Source organism: Oncorhynchus kisutch, linkage group LG24, assembly GCF_002021735.2.
Source record: "Oncorhynchus kisutch isolate 150728-3 linkage group LG24, Okis_V2, whole genome shotgun sequence".
Taxonomy (NCBI): Eukaryota; Metazoa; Chordata; class Actinopteri; order Salmoniformes; family Salmonidae; genus Oncorhynchus; species Oncorhynchus kisutch.
The window spans coordinates 21158067-21179573 of NC_034197.2; the positions used below are offsets into that span (position 1 = coordinate 21158067).

At 42.9% G+C, this 21507-nt stretch overlaps 2 protein-coding genes across 18 annotated transcripts in view; one reads left to right on the forward strand and one right to left on the reverse strand.

Moving 5' to 3' along the window:
• Window positions 1-8581: 8581 nt before the first annotated feature.
• LOC109869065 (bile acid receptor) lies at window positions 8582-19704 on the forward strand. 4 transcript variants are annotated; one of them, XM_020458912.2, is made up of 12 exons: window positions 8661-8693; window positions 11867-11936; window positions 12083-12224; window positions 13874-14242; window positions 14438-14578; window positions 14880-15010; window positions 15921-16019; window positions 16135-16234; window positions 16685-16801; window positions 17678-17770; window positions 18160-18273; window positions 18476-19704. In XM_020458912.2, exons 3-12 carry the CDS (start codon window positions 12128-12130, stop codon window positions 18691-18693), a joined length of 1479 nt encoding a protein of 492 aa, XP_020314501.1. In that variant the 5' UTR covers window positions 8661-8693; window positions 11867-11936; window positions 12083-12127; the 3' UTR covers window positions 18694-19704. The 4 variants fall into 4 exon arrangements, with proteins under 4 accessions (XP_031659637.1, XP_020314503.1, XP_020314501.1 ...); XM_031803777.1 differs by lacking the exon at window positions 11867-11936 and having other exon boundaries at window positions 8582-8693; window positions 18479-19704; XM_020458914.2 differs by lacking the exon at window positions 11867-11936 and having other exon boundaries at window positions 8583-8693.
• Window positions 19600-21507, reverse strand: part of LOC109869063 (plasma membrane calcium-transporting ATPase 3) — a 34400-nt gene continuing 32492 nt past the window's right edge. For all 14 annotated transcript variants that reach the window (XM_031803776.1, XM_020458911.2, XM_020458905.2 and 11 more), the window contains one exon: window positions 19600-20841. In XM_031803776.1, the coding sequence (XP_031659636.1) occupies window positions 20816-20841 (26 nt within the window). In that variant the 3' untranslated portion in view covers window positions 19600-20815. The remainder of the gene's footprint in view (window positions 20842-21507) is intronic.

The following is a 21507-nucleotide window of genomic DNA, read 5'->3' on the forward strand; positions in this document are numbered from 1 at the left end:
GATCCCCAATTAGAGGCAACGATCATCAGCTGCCTCCAATTGGGAACCATACTCACATCAACATAGAAATTCTAGACTAGAACACCCCCTTGTCAAGCTGACCTATTGCACCATAAAGAACCCCAAGGGCTCTCTATGGTCAGGGTGTGACAGAGTTTTGAGTCCTAAACAAGTCACAACATGCTCTTCACCAAATGTAATACCATTTCATATTTTTAACAAGAGTAATAGTTAATATATTACATTTATGCAAATCATGAATGCTTTAAAAATATTTCTTTCTTTCCAAATAAACTTTATATTTCCATGGATATTCATGGATACAGTAGGCTAACATATGTTACTGCTGTTCCTAAAGCCATTGACATCATGCAGGGTTTAGGCTACCAACTGCCTAACCATTTGTAGCTCAATCTTGGGTGCAATGATCACGTTCCCGCACTGACTGACTGTGTGGAGACTCATTGATTTAATGTTATGTTAGCCAACATGCTACACTAGCAAAGTTATGAATTATATAGGTGTCGGCTATATTATCCACGACTTACTGTTCTTTGTGCAGCTTCAAATGTCAAACAAATTTGGAAGATGTTGCGCCTGTCTGTCATTTTCTTCCCGCATGTTATCAAGTTGAAATCTGTTTTTTGTTGATATAACATAGTATTTATATCCGAGAATAATAATTTGGGGTATCATCTTTCCAAGGGCTCCATCTAAATTCACCCGCTGACGTTCCTCTGCACTGCCACGCACAACTTTTTCTCAGCGGGCACAATTTGATTTGACACTAAAGAGGCCTTACTGACTCTGATAAACACCAAAAGAAAGATGCCCAGGGTCCCTGCTCATCTGCGTGAATGTGCCTTAGGCATGCGAACTGATTGCCCCCCATCTATCTTCAGAGCTCGTGCTGCTAGGCGACCTAAACTGGAACATGCTTAACACCCCAGCCATCCTACAATCTAAACTTGATGCCCTCAATCTCACACAAATTATCAATGAACCTACCAGGTACCTCCCCAAAGCCTTAAACACGGGCACCCTCATAGATATCATCCTAACCAACTTCCCCTCTAAATACACCTCTGCTGTCTTCAACCAAGATCTCAGCGATCACTGCCTCATTGCCTGCGGTCAGCGGTCAAACGACCTCCACTCATCACTGTAAAACGCTCCCTGAAACACTTCAGCGAGCAGGCCTTTCTAATCGACCTGGCCGGGGTATCCTGGAAGGATATTGATCTCATCCCGTCAGTAGAGGATGCCTGGATATTTTTTTTAAATGCCTTCCTAACCATCTTAAATAAACATGCCCCATTCAAGAAATTTAGAACCAGGAACAGATATAGCCCTTGGTTCTCCCCAGACCTGACTGCCCTTAACCAACACAAAAACATCCTATGGCATTCTGCATTAGCATCGAACAGCCCCCGTGATATGCAGCTGTTCAGGGAAGCTAGAAACCATTATACACAGGCAGTTAGAAAAGCCAAGGCTAGCTTTTTCAAGCAGAAATTTGCTTCCTGCAACACTAACTCAAAAAAGTTCTGGGACACTGTAAAGTCCATGGAGAATAGGAACACCTCCTCCCAGCTGCCCACTGCACTGAAGATAGGAAACACTGTCACCATTGATAAATCCACCATAATTGAGAATTTCAATAAGCATTTTTCTACGGCTGGCCATGCTTTCCACCTGGCTACTCCTACCCTGGTCAACAGCACTGCACCCCCAACAGCAACTCGCCCAAGCCTTCCCCATTTCTCCTTCTCCCAAATCCATTCAGCTGATGTTCTGAAAGAGCTGCAAAATCTGGACCCCTACAAATCAGCCGGGCTAGACAATCTGGACCCTTTCTTTCTAAAATTATCTCCCGAAATTGTTGCCACCCCTATTACTAGCCTGTTCAACCTCTCTTTTGTGTCGTCTGAGATTCCCAAAGATTGGAAAGCAGCTGCGGTCATCCCCCTCTTCAAAGGGGGGGACACTCTGGGGGGGACACTCTGCTACAGACCTATATCTATCCTACCATGCCTTTCTAAGGTCTTCGAAAGCCAAGTCAACAAACAGATTACCGACCATTTCGAATCTCACCATACCTTCTCTGCTATGCAATCTGGTTTCAGAGCTGGTCATGGGTGCACCTCAGCCACGCTCAAGGTCCTAAACGATATCTTAACCGCCATCGATAAGAAACATTACTGTGCAGCCGTATTCATTGATCTGGCCAAGGCTTTTCGACTCTGTCAATCACCACATCCTCATCGGCAGACTCGACAGCCTTGGTTTCTCAAATTATTGCCTCGCCTGGTTCACCAACTACTTCTCTGATAGAGTTCAGTGTGTCAAATCGGAGGGTCTGCTGTCCGGACCTCTGGCAGTCTCTATGGGGGTGCCACAGGGTTCAATTCTTGGACCGACTCTCTTCTCTGTATACATCAATGAGGTCGCTCTTGCTGCTGGTGAGTCTCTGATCCACCTCTACGCAGACGATACCATTCTGTATACTTCCGGCCCTTCTTTGGACACTGTGTTATCAACCCTCCAGGCAAGCTTCAATGCCATACAACTCTCCTTCCGTGGCCTCCAATTGCTCTTAAATACAAGTAAAACTAAATGCATGCTCTTCAACCGATCGCTACCTGCACCTACCCGCCTGTCCAACATCACTACTCTGGACGGCTCTGACTTAGAATACGTGGACAACTACAAATACTTAGGTGTCTGGTTAGACTGTAAACTCTCCTTCCAGACCCATATCAAACATCTCCAATGCAAAGTTAAATCTAGAATTGGCTTCCTATTTCGCAACAAAGCATCCTTCACTCATGCTGCCAAACATACCCTTGTAAAACTGCCCATCCTACCAATCCTCGACTTTGGCGATGTCATTTACAAAATAGCCTCCAATACCCTACTCAACAAATTGGATGCAGTCTATCACAGTGCAATCCGTTTTGTCACCAAGCCCCATATACTACCCACCATTGCGACCTGTACGCTCTCGTTGGCTGGCCCTCGCTTCATACTCGTCGCCAAACCCACTGGCTCCATGTCAACTACAAGACCCTGCTAGGTAAAGTCCCCCCTTATCTCAGCTCGCTGGTCACCATAGCTTCTCCCACCTGTAGCACACGCCCCAGCAGGTATATCTCTCTAGTCACCCCCTCATTTGCTCACATTGTATATAGACTTGTTTATACTGTATTATTGACTGTATGTTTGTTTTACTCCATGTGTAACTCTGTGTCGTTGTATCTGTCGAACTGCTTTGCTTTATCTTGGCCAGGTCGCAATTGTAAATGAGAACTTGTTCTCAACTTGCCTACCTGGTTAAATAAAGGTAAAATATAAAAAAATATTTTAAAAAATGCTGCAAGGAGGCATGAGGACTGCAGATGTGGCCAGGGCAATGTCCGTACTGTGAGACGCCATGTTTCTGTCGATATTATGGAGCTAAATTGGAATATTTTTCGGCGTTTTCAAGACCACAATTTCCGGTCGATTTCTCAGCCAAACGTGAAGAACAAACAGAGCTATTTCGCCTACAAAAATAATATTTTGTGAAAAAAGGAACATTTGCTATCTAACTGGGAGTCTCGTGAGTGAAAACATCCGAAGCTCATCAAAGGTAAACTATTTAATTTGATTGCTTTTCTGATTTTCGTGACCAAGTTGCCTACTGCTTAGCTGGACATAATGCTATGCTAGGCTATCGATAAACATACACCAATGCTTGTCTTGCTTTGGCTGTAAAGCATATTTTCCAAATCTGAGATGACAGGGTGATTAACAAAAGGCTAAGCTGTGTTTCAATATATTTCACTTGTGATTTCATGAATAGGAATATTTTCTAGTAACATTTATGTCCGTTGCGTTATGCTAATTAGTGTCAGATGATGACAACGATCCCGGACACGGGATGGGGAGTTACAACAGATGGCCTTAAGATAGAAGCTTTTTCAGTCTCTCGGCCCCAGCTTTGATGCACATGTACTGACCTCGCCTTCTGGATGATAGTGGGGTGAACAGGCAGTGGCTCGGGTGGTTGTTGTCCTTGATGATCTTTTTGGCCTTCTTGTGACATCGGGTGGTGTAGGTGTCCTGGAGGGCAGGTACTTCGCCCCCGGTGATGCGTTGTGCAGACCTCACTACCCTCTGGAAAGCCTTATGGTTGTGTGCGGAGCAGTTGCCGTACCCGACAGGGTGCTCTGGATTGTGCATCTGTAAATGTTTGAGTGTTGAGTGTTTATGGTGACAAAGCCAAATTTCTTCAGCCTCCTGAGGTTGAAGAGGCACCGTTGTGCCTTCTTCACCATGCTGTCTGTTTGGGTGGACTATTTCAATTTGCCCGTGATGTGTACGCCGAGGAACTTAAAACTTTCCACCTTCTCCACTACTGTCCCGTTGATGTGGATAGTGGGGTGATCCCTCTGCTGTTTCCCGAAGTCCACGATCATCTCCTTTGTTTTGGTGACGTTGAGTGTGAGGTTATTTTCCTGACACCACACTCCGAGGGCCCTCACCTCCTCCCCATAGGCCGTCTCGTCATTGTTGGCAATCAAGCCTACCACTGTAGTGTCGTCTGCAAACTTGATGATTGAGTTGGAGGCGTGCATGGCCACGCAGTCATGGGTGAACAGGGAGTACAGGAGAGGGCTGAGAACGCACCCTTGTGGGGCCCAGTGTTGCGGATCAGCGGGGTGGAGATGTTGTTTCCTACCCTCACCACCTGGGGGCGGCCCCTCAGAAAGTCCAGGACCCAGTTGCACAGGGCGGGGTCGAGACCCAGGGTCTCGAGCTTAATGACGAGTTTGGAGGGTACTAAGGTGTTAAATGCTGAGCTGTAATCGATGAACAGAATTCTTACATAGGTATTCCTCTTGTCCAGATGGGATCAGGCAGTGTGCAGTGTGATTGCAATTGCGTCGTCTGTGGACCTATTGGGGTGGTAAGCAAATTGGAGTGGGTCTAGGGTGTCAGGTAGGATGGAGGTGATATGATCCTTCACTAGTCTCTCAAAGCACTTTATGATGACAGAAGTGAGTGGTACGGGGTGATAGTCGTTTAGCTAAGTTACCTTAGCTTTCTTGGGAACAGGAACAATGGTAGCCCTCTTGAAGCATGTGGGAACAGCAGACTGGGATAGGGATTGATTGAATATGTCCGTAAACACACCAGCCATCTGGTCTGTGTATGTTCTGAGGACACAGCTAGGGATGCCGTCTGGGCCTGCAGCCTTGCGAGGGTTAACACGTTTAAAAGTTTTACTCGCTTTCGCTGTGATAAAAGAGAATCCGCAGGTTTTGGTAGCAGGCCGTGTCAGTGACACTATTGTCCTAAAAGCGAGCAAAGAAGTTGTTTAGTTTGTTTGTGAGCAAGACATTGGTGTCCGTGACGGGGCTGGTTTTCTTTTTGTAGTCCGTGATTGACTGTAGACCCTGCCATAAACATCTCGTATCTGAGCTGTTGAATTGAGACTCTACTTTGTCTCTATACTGACGCTTAGCTTGTTTGATTACCTTGCGGAGGGAATAGCTACACTGTTTGTATTCGGTCATGTTTCTAGTCGCCTTGCCATGATTAAAAGCAGTGGTTCGCGCTTTCAGTTTTGCGTGAATGCTGCCATCAAACCACGGTTTCTGGTTGGAGAGGATTTTAATAGTCACCGTGGGCACAACATCACCGATGCAGTTGCTAATAAACTTGCTCACTGAATCAGCGTATACATCAATGTTGTTGTCTGAGGCTATTCAGAACATATCCCAGTCCACATGATCGAAGCAATCATGAAACGTGGAATCAGATTGGTCGGACCTGCGTTGAACAGACCTGAGCACGGGGGTTCCTGTTTTAGTTTCTGTCTATAGGCTAGGAGCAACAAAATGGAGTCATGGTCAGATTTGCCGAAAGGAGGGTAAGGGAGGGCTTTGTATGCATCGCGGAAGTTAGAGTAGCAATGATCCAGAATTTTGCCAGCCCGGGTCACGTGTTCGATATGCTGATAAAATGTAGGGAGCCTTGTTAGATGATCTAAGATGAGAAAAACATGTCTAGACTGTGGTTTCTCACTCTACTATCTCATCCTTGAGGCTGTGTGACTATCAGCAGGTGCTTTAGTCCTCAGCCTGAGAACTAAAGCAGTACATCTCCATTACCCAGTATTTTTTCATCATTGCGCATTGCAAGCATACAAAGGTTATCTCATATATACAATAATCATGGCATTGGTGTAGCCCCACACCCGACCCCCAGGGTAACCCCCAACAGGTGGCTAAATTGAAGAGTCTTAAATATAAAATATATTTTGTTTGTTTAACACTTATGTGTTATTTTATAGTTTTGATGTCTTCACAATTTTTTTTCAAAATAGTCAAAACAAAGAAACCCTTGAATGAGTAGGTGTGTCCAAACTTTTGACTGGTACTGTATATATACTGAACAAAAATATAAATGCAACATATAACAATTTAAACGATTTTACTGAGATACAATTCATAGAAGGATATCAGTCAACTGAAATAAATTCATTAGGCCCTAATCTATAGATTTCCAATGACTGGGCAGGGGCCCATCCACTTGGGAGCCTGGCCCAGCTAATCTGAATGATTTTTTTTTCCCACAAAAGGGCTTTATTACAAACAAAAATACTCCTATATATAATACTCTCTCTCTCTCTCTCTCTCTCTCTCTATATATATATATATATATATATATGTGTGTATATGTATATGTGTGTGTGTATGTATATGTGTGTGTCTGTGTGGATATTACAAACAAAAATACTCCTATATATAATACTCTCTCTCTCTCTCTCTCTATATATATATATATATATATATATATATATATATATATATATATGTGTGTATATGTATATGTGTGTGTGTATGTATATGTGTGTGTCTGTGTGGATTTGACATAGGTATTCCTCTTGTCCAGATGGGATCAGGCAGTGTGCAGTGTGATTGCGATTGCGATTGCGTCGTCTGTGTAAGCAAATTGGAGTGGGTCTATGAAAATGTACGTTGTAGATTTTACTGTTGATTGTAAAAACTAAAATAAAGTATATTTTTAAGACATTCATAATCAAACATCTAGAAATAGATGCAATGCAGCACCCTTTAAATACTATCTTGTATTTCAATAGTAACATGAAATGTCACTATTTTACCCAACTGTAACCTTGACTTTACCCCTTGTACACTCAACCTTAATTTATCATGTCATGTGGAGGTCAAGCTGACCTCTGACCTTTCCACTCCACACTCTGGTAGACCCTGGGGGACCCTGGTAGATCTGTCACTGACACTAATGTTCCTGGAAGACACAGCCATGTTGTTTCTCTTTATTAGTGCAGTTATTGTTATTACTGTCCTGTTATTGAAAAAAACTAGTCATGGAATTCTGACCCTGAGAAACCCTCCTCTCACACACGCACACATACACGTTCTCCCTCACACACGTACACACATATAAGTGACATTGAGGGCCCACCCAGCGAGGGAGGAAAGGTCAGAACAAAACTATCACGATGGGTTCTAAAAGGAGATGAACTGTGTGGGGGGCTGATCTCATGCAGTGACAGTGAGGGAGTAGGAGTGTGTGCGTGCATGTAGTTGTAGTCGGTTGGGAAACAGTGGCAAAGAGGTTGTGTTCCTAGGCAGTCCCAGGGCTTCTTACAGAGGGCAGCAGGAAGAGCCAGTGATAGTGGGCCATCATCCATCACTGGGACGAACAAGAGGCTGTTTATAAACACACAATACTGGGAATGTCTTAATGAGCCTGCTCTCTCTCACTGCAGGGCCAGAGCCCACACCATCACACACACATTCCCCTCCACTCCGCATACTTCCTATATATCCCTCTATGCTCTCTAGTTTAACATAATGCAATTCATTGAGGGGTGTATCAACTATTGTTTAAGATTTCACCTTATGGAGTAGGCCAAAGCAAGGTGTGCATTTTCTCAGGAAAGTGATGCTTTCACTTGAGCTAAATTGTAAGGTTTGCCTACTGTGACCTTTGTAGAAGTGCATAGTGGTAGTTGCATATATATTTTTTCAGGCATTACTCCTTTCTATAAATAGTTGCATGCATTACACAGTTTAATAATAACCTTTTGCCATTTAGCAGACTCTTTTATCCAAAGCGACATTTTACGTATGAATGGTCCCGGGAATCAAACCCACTACCCTGCCGTTACAAGTGCCATGCTCTACCAACTGAGCTACAAAGGACCATTATAATAACATATTGCATAGATACCTGTGCAAAATCTACTTTGAGTGCCCCTTGTCTTCTTGAAAGACATCCATGGTATCTAATATCCTTATCCACCTCATACAATGTTTCTGATATTGGGTCCTAAGCAAGGTAATGTGCATGAGTGAGTGACTGTCTCTTGATTGAGAGAGAAAGTTTGCGTATGTGTGTGTGTGTGTGTGTGTGTGTGTGTGTGTGTGTGTGTGTGTGTGTGTGTGTGTGTGTGTGTGTGTGTGTGTGTGTGTGTGTGTGTGTGTGTGTGTGTGTGTGTGTGTGTGTGTGTGTGTGCGCGGTTGTGATTGTGTACGAGTGCGTGTTTGGCAAGTGTAGAATGCCAGAGGCTGAACTGCAGTCAACATTACAAATGTAAGGGGAGGAAAAATCAGGAGGCTATCAGAAGTCAGCACACGAGGAGAAGACCACCACTGGTGAGCTCATATCACTCTTTTTAATACATTTTACTCGATGAAGAGTATAATTATAATTTTATTTCAATTTGATCCGTTATTCAAACTCTACTATGGACTGTGTATTTGAAAAACGTAGTTTTACCTATCATGTTCCTTGTTGATTGTTGCTGTGAAGTTGTCTTGTTGATGTGAAGAGGCTTAGCTGTCCTACTTCTCCTGAGTAACCTGCTACCTGATAGATGAAGTGCCAAGGTGCCATAGTGCATCTTATCTTACGGACTTACAGAGAGATTTAAGAAGTTTTAACAGTGTGCTTTGGAAGGGTAATTTACTCCAACTAAGTCTTCATTTAAAAAAAGACACATTATTGATGCACGCATTAAGGAACTGACATTGGATAGGTTCAAGAGGTTTGGTGGTTACACTTGGACTTTTACAAATATTTTTGCCACAATGTCAAGCCAGTGTTTTGACTTGATTCTGTGTCCGTTTAGTCATGACAACAGTATCCTAACTCGTTTGTAAATGTTTTTAAGACCTGCTGTTACAAACAAGTAATGGATAAGGAAAATTAAGTTAGTAGGCTTGCATCTACAGTACAGTAGGGGGGAAAAACAAACATCTTGATTCTTTGGAATCCATTTGAGAGAGAAACATTTTCTGAAAACTGCATTTGTACTATAGTGAAAATGGCTCAAGCGTTCTAAAGCAACAACAGATAAGCTGAAATCAAAGACTTTCATTGTGTATATTATGTTAATATGTTCAGTATGTTCAGAGTTCCGGCGCCGACAGAGATGGCCGCCTCGCTTTGCGTTCCTAGAATGTATTTCTAAAACAGATTATAAACTGTTTGGATCTAGTTAGGGCGATAACTTCAAGAGGTGAAAATGTGATGTACTAAGCAAGCATTTATGTTCCTTTTCACATTTCACAACAACGGTCTAGTCAATTCGCATTAACTGTAGTAACATTTAGAGTATTTACAAGTATTTACAAATCATGTGATCTATTTTAGCACTGGACTTTAACCACAAATCCATCCCCTGGCCCTCCCTGCAAGGCCACTCTAATCTAAGCGTCAGTTTCCTGTTTAAATCAGTAAACACTGTGCTATCTGAGTCAGGCTACCAGCAAACAGTGTGCAGTGATAAAGAGCCAAGCTGGGAAGACGTACTAGAGGTTTAGAGAAAGAGAGATATTTATTGTGTGCTTACAGCCTTCAGTCCAAATGTTGAGTGAATCAAGGGTAATGTGTTTATCACACCCTTACCCTCCTCCTCCAGTACGCTTCCCTTGGGGATGTACATGCTCAGGCCCTTGTCCGACAGTGACAACTGGGCCACACTAGAAGATCCATGGCCACATGTATACACTCCAAGAAATGGTCCCCATCACTCATTATGATGAGGGAAATGAATGAATGCGCAGACACATCCACTGTAGTGTTTGCGTTCCCTCCGTTATCATGCTCTCTCACTCTCTTGGAGGTAGAGTACAGTATAAGGGGTAGCAAGCTTTGTGAAGACATGACTAATGCAACAGTACACGTGACAGAGGAATATGACAACAGAAGCCTCTCCTGGGATTTGTTAAGGTAATTGTACAATGACAAAGAAATTCAAACAAATGTAATAATGACATTAGTGTATTTGGGATTTCTATCAATCGGGGACCTTAGCTAGTCAGTTGTGCCTAGGTACCAGATGAAGTGAGATTAGTTGGATCCAAAGACGACACAATGTTAATTTGAGGTTGCTTTGTTTGCTTCAAAGGTAGCAGAGCACCACTCTGGAAATGTGAAGTGTTTGAAGACTATGTTGTTCCAAACAATATGTCCAAAAAATTGGCTAAATCGAAAAGGGTGCTTTGAGATATTTTTTATGATGAATAAATCAATGTGATTTTATTTCAGAATCTAGACACACTCCATATTTTAGAGCACACTATAGAGAGGATAATGACACCAAGATGTTGTCTGTATCATCTGCGGTTCAGGGATCATACTGTCTTACAAGAGGCGTGCATTGGTCTTTAAAGGGTTTTAAATATTTTTGGGCCTTCCTGGCTTGGAATCGCCCATTAGAGATGAACAGAGGACTGCATGCCCGATCATGAAGTAGTGAAACATAACTAAATAGTCACCATAACTATTATCACTGTTAATACTCAATGTTATGCATGTGTGCATACTGTAAATCCATCCTACCTATGGTGTACCTTCTCCTTTGCACTGCTTGCTCAGCACAGACGCTCAGCACGTGGGGTAGATAATTGAATGAAATGCTGCTCGTTGGTCGGCTTGGTTCACAGACAGGCCAGTGTAATTTGACAGTTGAGGAATGGGGTCAGGGTGGGAAGGACACCATTCGTTTGCTAGAATCATGCTACATGTCAAACCCCATCAGGGAGAGGTTAGGGCAAATCTAGGGTCTTCTCTCTTTCGTCAGGGCTCGACATGACCCAGTCAACTTTGGAGGGGGGGGGGGGGGGGGGGGGCGAGTTTCCCAAACTCAAAACCTGACTAGTGTCAAATATTAACTGCAACACAAACAGAGCAAACAGAATCCGAGTAAACACTCCCTGGGGGCCGCAAAGATGAGCTTTCACATACACTCTTACAACACACACTCTTACAACACACACACATACACATGTACACACATATCCACGTACATTTACTCTCAGACACATACACAACACACTCAGTCATTCACATGAACACATACACACTATTGTGTTCACATGCACACTCGTACAATAAGCATGCAAACGGCCGTGCATGCACACCCACACACACACTACTTACCCAGGAAGAGTAACTACAGCATACTAATAGTATATAGTGTAGATGGGGAAGAGTATTAAAGGTATCAAAAATTATAAATATTATAAAGATTGACCACTGGTCATGTCCAGTTATGTTGGTACAGAGACAAGATTGGGGTGAGTTGCCAGCTCCAGCTAACTCATTGATCCCACTCTGTGAACTCCTGGTCCGTGGTGGGGTGGGATCCATCCACCCATGCCAAACCTAAGCTCCCCACCAGGGACAGGCCCCCATATGACAGGGGACCTCTCTCTTTCCTCTGAACTCCAAGCCAGGACAGCTGTTTGGACTTGAGTCCAACCTCTCTCTTCTTCTCACACTCTCCTCTCTGTCCCTCGTCTCCCCCTGATGCCTCCCAAAGGAGCAGAGATCCATCGCACTGCCACAGACTTCAGCTGCACGCCTTCACTGTGGACAACAGTAACCTTTAGGTTTGCATCTCAGAGCGCAGCTTAAAATAGGCAATGATATCACAGCTAGGAGACTGAGGAGACCTGTCGTCAAGCATTGATATAAAGAAATGTTTGGAGAGTTGCAGATTCCTCAGGTGTGTGGTTCCCCGTATGTGTGTTGATAGATTAAGCGGGTGTTCCCAGAGACTGACTGTGGATCAGCTGTCCAGATGAGAGAGTGGAGTGAGTCGGAGATGACCATGTCTGCCGGTGGTTACCTCTCTGCCTCTGATGGATATGGCATCACCGAGCCTCTGCAGTACTACGGTGAGGGACTCTTTTTATCTGGACTCTGCAATTATACTAAAGCAATCTAGTCCGATTTGATGGTGTGCTTATCCAAACACAATGTATCCTGATACATGCTCTGTAATTGTGTGGTGATGACCTAATCAAATCAAAATGTCATGATTATACATTTATATTTCATTTATATTATATGTTTATGCTGTTATCATTTTCTGTTATCATCATTTGTAGTGCCATAGGCCTGTAGATTAGAGGGGGAGACTTGCAAGAATACATAAAGTCTGGGCATAACCTTATACATTTAGAAGCAACTGTTTTTATTAAATAAATCTGAATGGAAAATACTTACAGGATAGCCTGCCACATTTCCAGTACACGGGATGTTAGCTAACAAAGAATTTGCATTGGAACTAGGGCCTATTTATAATGGTTGCAGTGGAGTGTTGTGACCTAACCCTAATTATGTGGCTTCTTCACATTGTGGTCCTCTCCTCTCCTGGCTGAGCGGTGGATATGATATGGCTACATAATGGGGGGTAGCGTTAGTGTGCGTGGGACAGAGGGAGGGAGGCCTGGGTGTTTACATAGTGCTGAAACGGTTTACAAACAGAGCTCACCACAGCGTTGTCACGCAAGCACAAACTCAGTACTGGCCTCCATCCTCGCCAGGACAGGAAACATCTGTGAGACGTAGAGGGAAGACGGGATGCGTGAGGAAAGTGGTGATGGAGAGAAAGAGAGAGAAAAGGATATAGAGGGGAGGAAAAATAGAGAGAGTCATGGTTCTAAAAGAGAAGGGGTGAGGCGGGTTGTGGCTGAGGATAGGGTGAGTGTTGTTGTTCCGAAAGGAAGGGTCATAGGTTGGATTCTAGAGGTCACTGTGGTGTTCAGTACATGTCAGGACATCTTATAAGAGCTCATAGCTATGGATGAATATCCAGGCTGATATGGTATGAAGACACTTGATGTGCACCTAAGTACAATGTAACTTATACATCCAGTAGTATTGATGCATTTTGAGAAAGGATGGACATTAATCATTCCATTTTTTTTGTGCTTAAAAGAAATAACCTCTCATTATTTCAGTTCTTATCTGAACTAATAAAACGCTAAGAGACTCAACTTATGGAAGTGGGTCCTTCTGATCAGAGTGACTGATTTAGGGCTGATCTGTGACCAATGGTGACACATGTTCCCTCTGTGGAGACGGGACATTTGCTAAATGCTTCACAGCTCCACCGCCCCTCCCCCCGCTACGCTCATAAGACATCATCAGACACCAATCTACGCGGCAATAAAATACTGAATAAAACTCTATAAAAATATGTAAATGGTAAAATGCCCCTGTAACCTCTCAGCTGCATCCTGTTTCCACAGTCCAAACTGGTTCACAAGGTCTCGCTCTGACGTTGTTTTATTAAGTCCCATAGGACCAATAAAATACATTAAGTCATGCATGAATCCCGTAAGATGGTGGACAACGATCACATTCTTGTGATGCACTTTGACTTGAAACCAGTGTGACTGGGATAATGGCTCTGGTGGATCCTCTTTGCTAGCCACTAGACATTCCTAGGTCCACCCCTGTGGGGCACTTAAACTTAACCGGTGGGTTCAGGATCAAAGCACCAAATCCATTTATTTTGTGTCATTTCCTCATCACACAGATGTGCTGGGGGACCCTTTGGGCTACCCTTTCCAGGAGCCAGACCTACAGGGCCTAGCCTTCAGCCAGCAGCAGTACAGCCCCATCAATGTGCAGTTCTCTGTCTACGGACCGCCGTCCTCCCAGCCCTTCCACCCACCTTCCACCCACCCCTACAGCCCCCACTGCCTGGACACTCCCTGCGAGCCCAGCCCGGAGCCCCAGTGTGGAAGCCTGGGGAAGGGGCGAGGTGGGGGAGGTTTGTCCCTGGTCAAGAGGACCAGGCTGGGTCCAGGAGGAAGGGTGAGGGGCCAGGATGAGCTGTGTGTGGTGTGTGGGGACAAAGCCTCTGGCTACCACTACAACGCCCTCACCTGTGAAGGCTGCAAAGGTAGGGGAGGCAGTGTTTTCGTCAATGTTTACAACAACATTTGGGTGGTCAACCTGAAAGTTTATCACAGAGCCCGTCACTTCCGGTATCTGTCTGAATATGGGGTTTGAATTTAAATTTAAAAAACGTCTTTATCTGGATTGACTTGAATTGAAATGGACCCCAACTAGAGGTTGTGATACTCCTGTGTTTCAGGTTTCTTCCGAAGGAGTGTGACGAAGAAAGCAGTGTACCGGTGTAAAAGTGGCGGAGGCTGTGAGATGGACATGTACATGCGGAGAAAGTGCCAGGACTGCCGGCTGCAGAAATGTCGTGCTGTGGGCATGCTGGCTGAATGTGAGGGGAACATACCATATCAAAAAGGCTGTAGGGATATTTGAAACTGTATTTAGCTGAAAGCAATGTCAATCATTTGAAGAGAGGCAGAGTAAGCTAACAATAAGATCTTGAATCTTGAATCTTCATATCTCCAATTTATAGCCAGGCGGACATAATTTAATTGCAAAGACAACCAAAATACCTTGTACAGGGATCCCTTGGAAAAATGTGTATGATCTCAATAGCTTTGTGTAAATAAACAATAAGTAAATAAATATATTTGCCTATGTGAGTCTGACAGAGGCAATTGTGTTGCCAGGTCTGCTGACAGAGGTGCAGTGCCAGTCCAAAAGGCTGAGGAAGGGGACCAAACACAGAGGAGGAGGGCCTGAGGAGGAGGAGAACATGGGGAGCAGAAGAGTCAGCTCCACCAGCAGGCTATCAGGACAGGTACATCACTTTCTCTTTTCCTCCTACATTCAAACCTTCTCATCTAGTTTTCTGACCTTTCGCCATTGTGTTACATTTCTTGGATATTCTGAACGGCAAGGACATTGTAGCCTGACGCTTTTTGAAAAATACACCAAGATCAAATATCGAAGGGTCTAGATAGTTACAGACCCTTGGATGATCATCTTGTCAGATGGATTGTATCAATGGAGAACCACAGATCTGTTCCTTACTTTTGTTCATAGGTGGCCCTCTCCCAGATCACTTTCTTGGATTTCCTGTTTAAGTTCTGGGACCGTCAGGGGGATGTCGCAGATCAATTTATTTTAACATTACATAGGTCTTTGGAATGGCCTCTTAATAGTAGGATGGACCAGCAACCTGTAACACTTTTGACTGATTTCTAATTGGTGTGTCCTGTAATACGACGCTGCTTATACTCCAAGTCTGTGTCAGAATGGTCCCACTGGACAAACAATGGTTGAATCAACGTTGTTTTCACTTAATTTCAACCAAAACATTCAATGTGATGACGATAAATCAGTGCGAAAAACTGGGGCATATTTATTACGGAAACAGTTTACCGTTAAGAACCCAACAGAAGCCAATAGAGCAAAACAAGAGTTTATATTAGACAATTCAGGTAGGTCCCTCTCCATTTCGTTCCTTTTGCTTCTGTTTAAGAAAAGTTTTGCAACAGACTCGGCATAATGTATATGCCCCAGATTGGATTTGCCAAAGTTCCTCAGCGTAAGGGAATTTCCTAAATCCAATGACACGGTGACATATTTTGTTCCACATCATCCAAATGTAAATCAAAACTAGACGCTGAACTGACGTCTGTGCCCTGTGGGGTAATTTCACTCAGCCATCAAATGATCTGTTTGTAATAAATGTTTTCCTGTTACAGGTAGTGTCTGCAAATTTGTCAGTAGAACAGAAGCATGTGCTGGACAGGATGGTGGAGGCTCATCGGCAGTACAGTGCGCAGGACACTACACACTGTAGGGTGGGTCGCTGATAAGAATAGTAATTCTGTTGTCTGTGGATTGAGATTTTAAAGATATGTTGTAATTTTTCTACTAATCTCATTGAGAGTTTATTCAGGCCGTTTTTTTCTGCAGGTGTTTGAGTGGACTTGTACGGAGGTTGGTGGAGACAGACTAACAGACATGGCATGCCCTCCCTCTCAGAGGCTGCTGCAGTTCGCCAAGAGTGTACCTGGTGAGTTGGGCCACACCTCATACATAAGCTTTCTCTCCTTTCTTGTTTCTGCAGTGATATGGAAAGCATATACCTGCTAAGCTTACACCATGTTGCTTTCACCTACCATATGTTTTCATATCAAAACCAAAATCAAAAGGGCTCCCGAGTGGCGTGGCGGTCTAAGGCACTGCAGCTCAGTGCTAGAGTCGTCACTACAGACTCTGGTTCAATTCCAGGCTGTGTCACAACCGGCATTGATTGGGAGTCCCATAGGGCGGTGCACAATTTGCCCAGCGTTGTCCGGGTTAGGGTTTGGCCGAGGTAGGCCGTCATTGTAAATAAGAATTTGTTCATAACCGACTGGCCTAGTTAAATAAATAAAAATTTAAAAACAGCCCTGTTTCTCTCTCTGAGGCCACTCTGAGAGTCTGTCTGTGTAAACTAATCTAGTGTCTGGTGTCCATGTAGGCTTTGAGCTCCTGGACTGCTCGGACCAGACCACCCTCCTCTCTAGTTCATCTGTGGAAGTCATGTTTCTGCTATCAGCTCAGCAGTTCACCCAGAACCCAGCAGCCTCTAGCCCAGGTATTGACACCACCACACCAACATGAGGCTTGTGGGTGACTGACTCATTTGTCCTGGCTCCATTTCAGCATGCTACACAGTACAATTACAAGAGTTCATTTAACTCCCATGGGGTCACATTCAACACCATTTGGGGGTTAATGGTTCCAACCACAGTTTTTGTTAAAACCAACCTGGTCATGGGGTAGATTACAATTTGTTTTGTACATATCCACTAAATAGAGTACATATCCAATCACATTAAACTCTCAGAGTTGATTAAATGTAACTACATGCCATTTCACACTTTTATGTGTTTTAAATTAACAATCAACTCCATCAGAGTACATTACTCTAGCAGTTCATTACCTTTTACTGTAGGGTGTAAAGCCTTATTTGCATATTTCCCAGTGTGCCTTTTGAGTAAATGATTACGTTATGCTGGCTTGCTAAGTGATGTCTAGTGATCTCTAGCGAGGCTATCCAACAATTTAATATTTTCATCACCCGCAACCTGCATTCAGAATGATTATCAGAGTAAAGACTGAGTATATTGAGAACACCTAGATCACCTAAACTGGAATAACCATCTCAGTAACCTCTTACGGATTAGATTTGTTTAGAAAAATGTAAGTTATATATCTTTGTGTAGCATAAGATCAATAACAATCAAAGTACATGCGAAAACAAACACAGATATTGAAACAAATAATTATAAAAATCAACCCGCAACAGAGCATGCTGGGAAATATAATGAGATAGTTAAGATAACTCCAGTGAACACTATGATTCCAACTCTCCTTGATTTACTGTGTACTGAAAAGGTAGGAGCTAGGGATGGAAATGGAACCGGGCCGATTATGCCAGAGAGCTCATTGTTTTATTTTATTTTACAAGCACTACAACCTTTCAACATCTCAACTCATCATTGGCTGAAAACCTTAGAGTCCAAGGAAAATATTCATAGTGGGACCGGCCCTGTAAACTCAGGTAAGGCACACTGTCCTATCTAAATAGTGTACTCACCACCATAGTATCCCATCTTATGAGCTTTATTTACAGTACTATTTGAAGAGAGGTTCAAGTTAAAGGGATAGTTTATTTGACATTTTATCTTATTTTCCACTAGTATTGTTACAGGCTTTAAAAATCCTAGTCCGAGAATCTGGACTTTGATAAATAACAGGCAAAAAAACTAAAAACTGTTTGGATGAAACCACAACACCCCAGGTGGGTAGAAAATATGCTAAAACTTCAAAATAGTGAGCTATCCCTTTAAATATATTAAAATGAAGCAAGCGTACAGTGAAAAATAAGGGAAATTGGGTTTTGTACTGTTTCCTTCCATGTTGAGTCTTAGGTAGTCTGTCTGTGTGCAGGAGTCAATGAGGACTTGCTAGGACCGGTGCTCAACTTCTTCCACAGCATGGCTGCATTGGGGGTGACAGAGGCTGAATATGCCCTGCTCACTGCTACAGCACTGCTATGCTCAGGTGACTGGCTCTCTATGCCTGACACACTACTGTATAAAAGGCTAAATGTATTTGTTAATTTATTTTAAATACTATAACACAAGATGTTTAGTTGATAAAGACACACTCTTTATTGACTTATCATTTTCCTCCAAGCATGTCTGAATATCTCCTCTAGCTTGGCCAGATAGTGACGACCAACTCTGTCATCTGGCTCTGTTAGCAGACGAAGCGTCGCTGCGGGCGGTGGTGTGTGTGGAGAGCTTACAGGAGCTGACCATGGAGCTGCTGTCCAGGGTGTGCGGAGCCCGGTATGGAGCCCAGGGCCCTCAGGGAGCCCAGCGCTTCGCTCGCCTGCTGGGGAGACTCACAGAGCTGCGCACGCTACGACACAACCACCTCACCCTGCTCCGACAGCAGCTCTGGGACAGTCAGCCTTGAGACAGACACTGAGTACGAAGAACAGAGATAGAACAGAGAGACAGAGACACAAACAAATGGTTTAAATAATCTACATTTTGCTTAATGTTCAATGATTTATCAAGTTTGTACCAAACAATTTAAGGTAACACTATGTTATGTTTATAATGAAAAATACCAATACCATTCTTCTAAGTGATTGGTTTCTACTGTAAAGTTTGAATCATCGACCGGTGTTAAACCAAAGTGAGTTTTGTTATATGGAGAACACATAAAAAAGTATTTTATCATACCTTGGCAGTCATCCTATTTGTGTTGATTTCATGGTGAAGCGGAATCAACCACCTGGTCATTATACTGCCACACAGTGCTCTGGTAGGTCTGTTACACAGTGTTTTCTTGGAGTTTAAAGAGGAAGTTTGTTCAAATATAAATGTTCATGATTTTACACTTACCTGGGATGTTTTGGGTTGACAGTAGTAGCTTGTCAGACTAGTGCAAAACAGCATTGGTATCAATTGCGGCTCACATCAGAAAAAATGTTAATACACCTTACAGATACCTCAGTTCTATTCTATGCCCCTGTGAAAAAGCTGTCACTATTGATCACAGTTGACAGCAGTAAAGCATAGTCGAGTAGAAATACATAAAACATACACACTGATATTGTTTGATGGATTCTAAAGTACATAAAGTAATAATTTCCTTTTCATTTTGTGTTATGAAAAACAAAAATAAAGAGAATGAACAGGGATTAATAAAATAATCACTTAAATAAATTCCTTTAATCTTTATGCGCAACTTAATATTTTGAATACTCATAGTTAAGTAATAGTTAAGTTGTCCCCTCTGTTCATGGTAGTGTCCAAATGAATAACTTAATTCAAGACATATCTACATGAAGAGAAGAACCAAAACCATGAGTACTACTTTTAATTTGTGACTTTGTTTTAATAGCAGATGTACTATATTGTTACCTTTTTGTGTTTTGAAGTTGTTGTATGTGTTTATAAATGTATTTCTATAGTTATATTTCTTTTTTTCTTTTTCAAGACATACACAACACATGTAAACACAGAAAAGGAAAAGAAGGACATGACCAGAAGGAGTATATAAAAACAGAAATACAAGGAGACAAACACACAGCAGTTAAGCAAACAAACAATACATACAAACATACATCATACATACATACATGGATAGATAAAGCTAATCAATGAAGCGTCATTAACTGGAATATAATAATTGTAGTAGTAATTGCAGTAGTAATAACAACAGTAATAATTTGGACAATAATATTTTTAAAAAGCCGAATGAATTAACCCCATTCCACTTTCCATTGAGTCTTTCATCATTTCAACCAAAAGGAAAATAATCAATTCCAGTTCATTCTTGTCTCTACTACACCAATCACTCCTCTATTGCGTGCCTAGATATACATTTCAAAAGTGTCTTTATCAGAGTCTGGTGGGGTTAGCATCGTTGGACTGTGGAGCTTTTTGAGAGGATTTGAGAGTGCTTTGAAGCAGTGAGGCTAAAAGCAGTGGCTGTGGAGGGAAAGGTCGGGCAATGAAACAATCCATAAAACCATTGGTCTATACAATGTCATTTCCAGGTAATACTTTCTCTTTCCGTGTCCAGTTCATCTTCATTCCCTCTTTGTTGGGTTACATCCATGTCCATCAAAGTCATTGGTGTTTCCTCTCCCTTCTTATCAACCATGTCCCCAGATCGTAGTTATAAACAGGTCTCCACGTTGTGCAATGGGCTGGCGGGGCGGCAGAGAGAAGCAGCTGGTAGTCTTGCATCTTTTGGGGTCAGATGATCTCCATTCTCAGCAGCAGCAGTGGCGTTGTTGTTGCAGTTGAGTGTAACAGGGAGGCTCTGCTGGCGGTAGGGGGCAGGGCGGGAGGCAGAGCGGTGGCGAGAGGGTGGCTGAGGGGGCTTGGCAAGGGGAGGAGCTTGGCGAAGAGCCAGGCGAACGTTGTTGCAGTCTGAGCGCTCTGATTCTTCGGTTTCAATGTCTGTCTCGTCAATCAAGGGGATGTTGTGGACCGAGTCATTGATGAGAAATTCCGGGTGTGCCATGAAGTCGTGGATGGAGTTCTTGGATTCCGGCTTCTCAATGCCATCATAAAGTGGACTACGGAATGCTTTCACCACTTGGATCTATGTTGAGTTTGGTATAATAATGGTCATACAAGGGGGAAAATGCGGAACGGAAAAGGGAATAGATGGGACAAACAAGTGGAGAGAGATTTAGTATTTAAAAAGCGTCACAGTGGCAGATTTATCTGACTAAACTTACCTGAAAAAGTTTCAAACAACTTTTGATTCTTCAGAAAATTCCACTTAATGTTAGTTAAATTCTTAGTCAAAAGTTTTATTGTTGTAGGTTTGCCTGGGTGTGGGCAGGTGTGCTTCTTTCTGTCCATTGAGGTAATTCCTAGATATTATTTTTGTCCATTTAGGGCAAAACTCGGTCCCTCCCCCCAGGACCCTCCCCCCAGGACCGAGTTTGGGAAACCCTGATTTATGGAACCCCTTTTGTTCAGGAGCATGCCCAGAGGCAACATTTCTGTACAGTCTCTTTAAAGGCAATCAATTACCTATGAATTGAAATGCCTCACTGACCGGATTAAGCCTACTGTATTTGTACAATATGTACATGTCCGTCTGGGAATACTCTGTAACTTTAAAGCAATTTAGGGGAAGTAAAACAAATGAAAAGGTAACTTAAATAATGAAAGATCAAAGTTGCTGTTGTCAGTTCAATATAAGACATTTTAAATGTATCAAATACTCATTGATGGATGTACAACATTGTCTGACACA

What these genes read in the sequence shown, in the direction of transcription:
- LOC109869065 (XM_020458914.2), top strand. Translation starts at nt 12,128, where the DNA reads ATGAGAGAGTGGAGTGAGTCGGAGATGACCATGTCTGCCGGTGGTTAC. An exon ending in CCAGCAGGCTATCAGGACAG is followed by an intron (nt 15,011 to 15,920) that starts GTACATCACTTT and finishes TTCCTGTTACAG; the next exon opens with GTAGTGTCTGCAAATTTGTC. An exon ending in CCCAGCAGCCTCTAGCCCAG is followed by an intron (nt 16,802 to 17,677) that starts GTATTGACACCA and finishes TTATTTTACAAG; the next exon opens with CACTACAACCTTTCAACATC.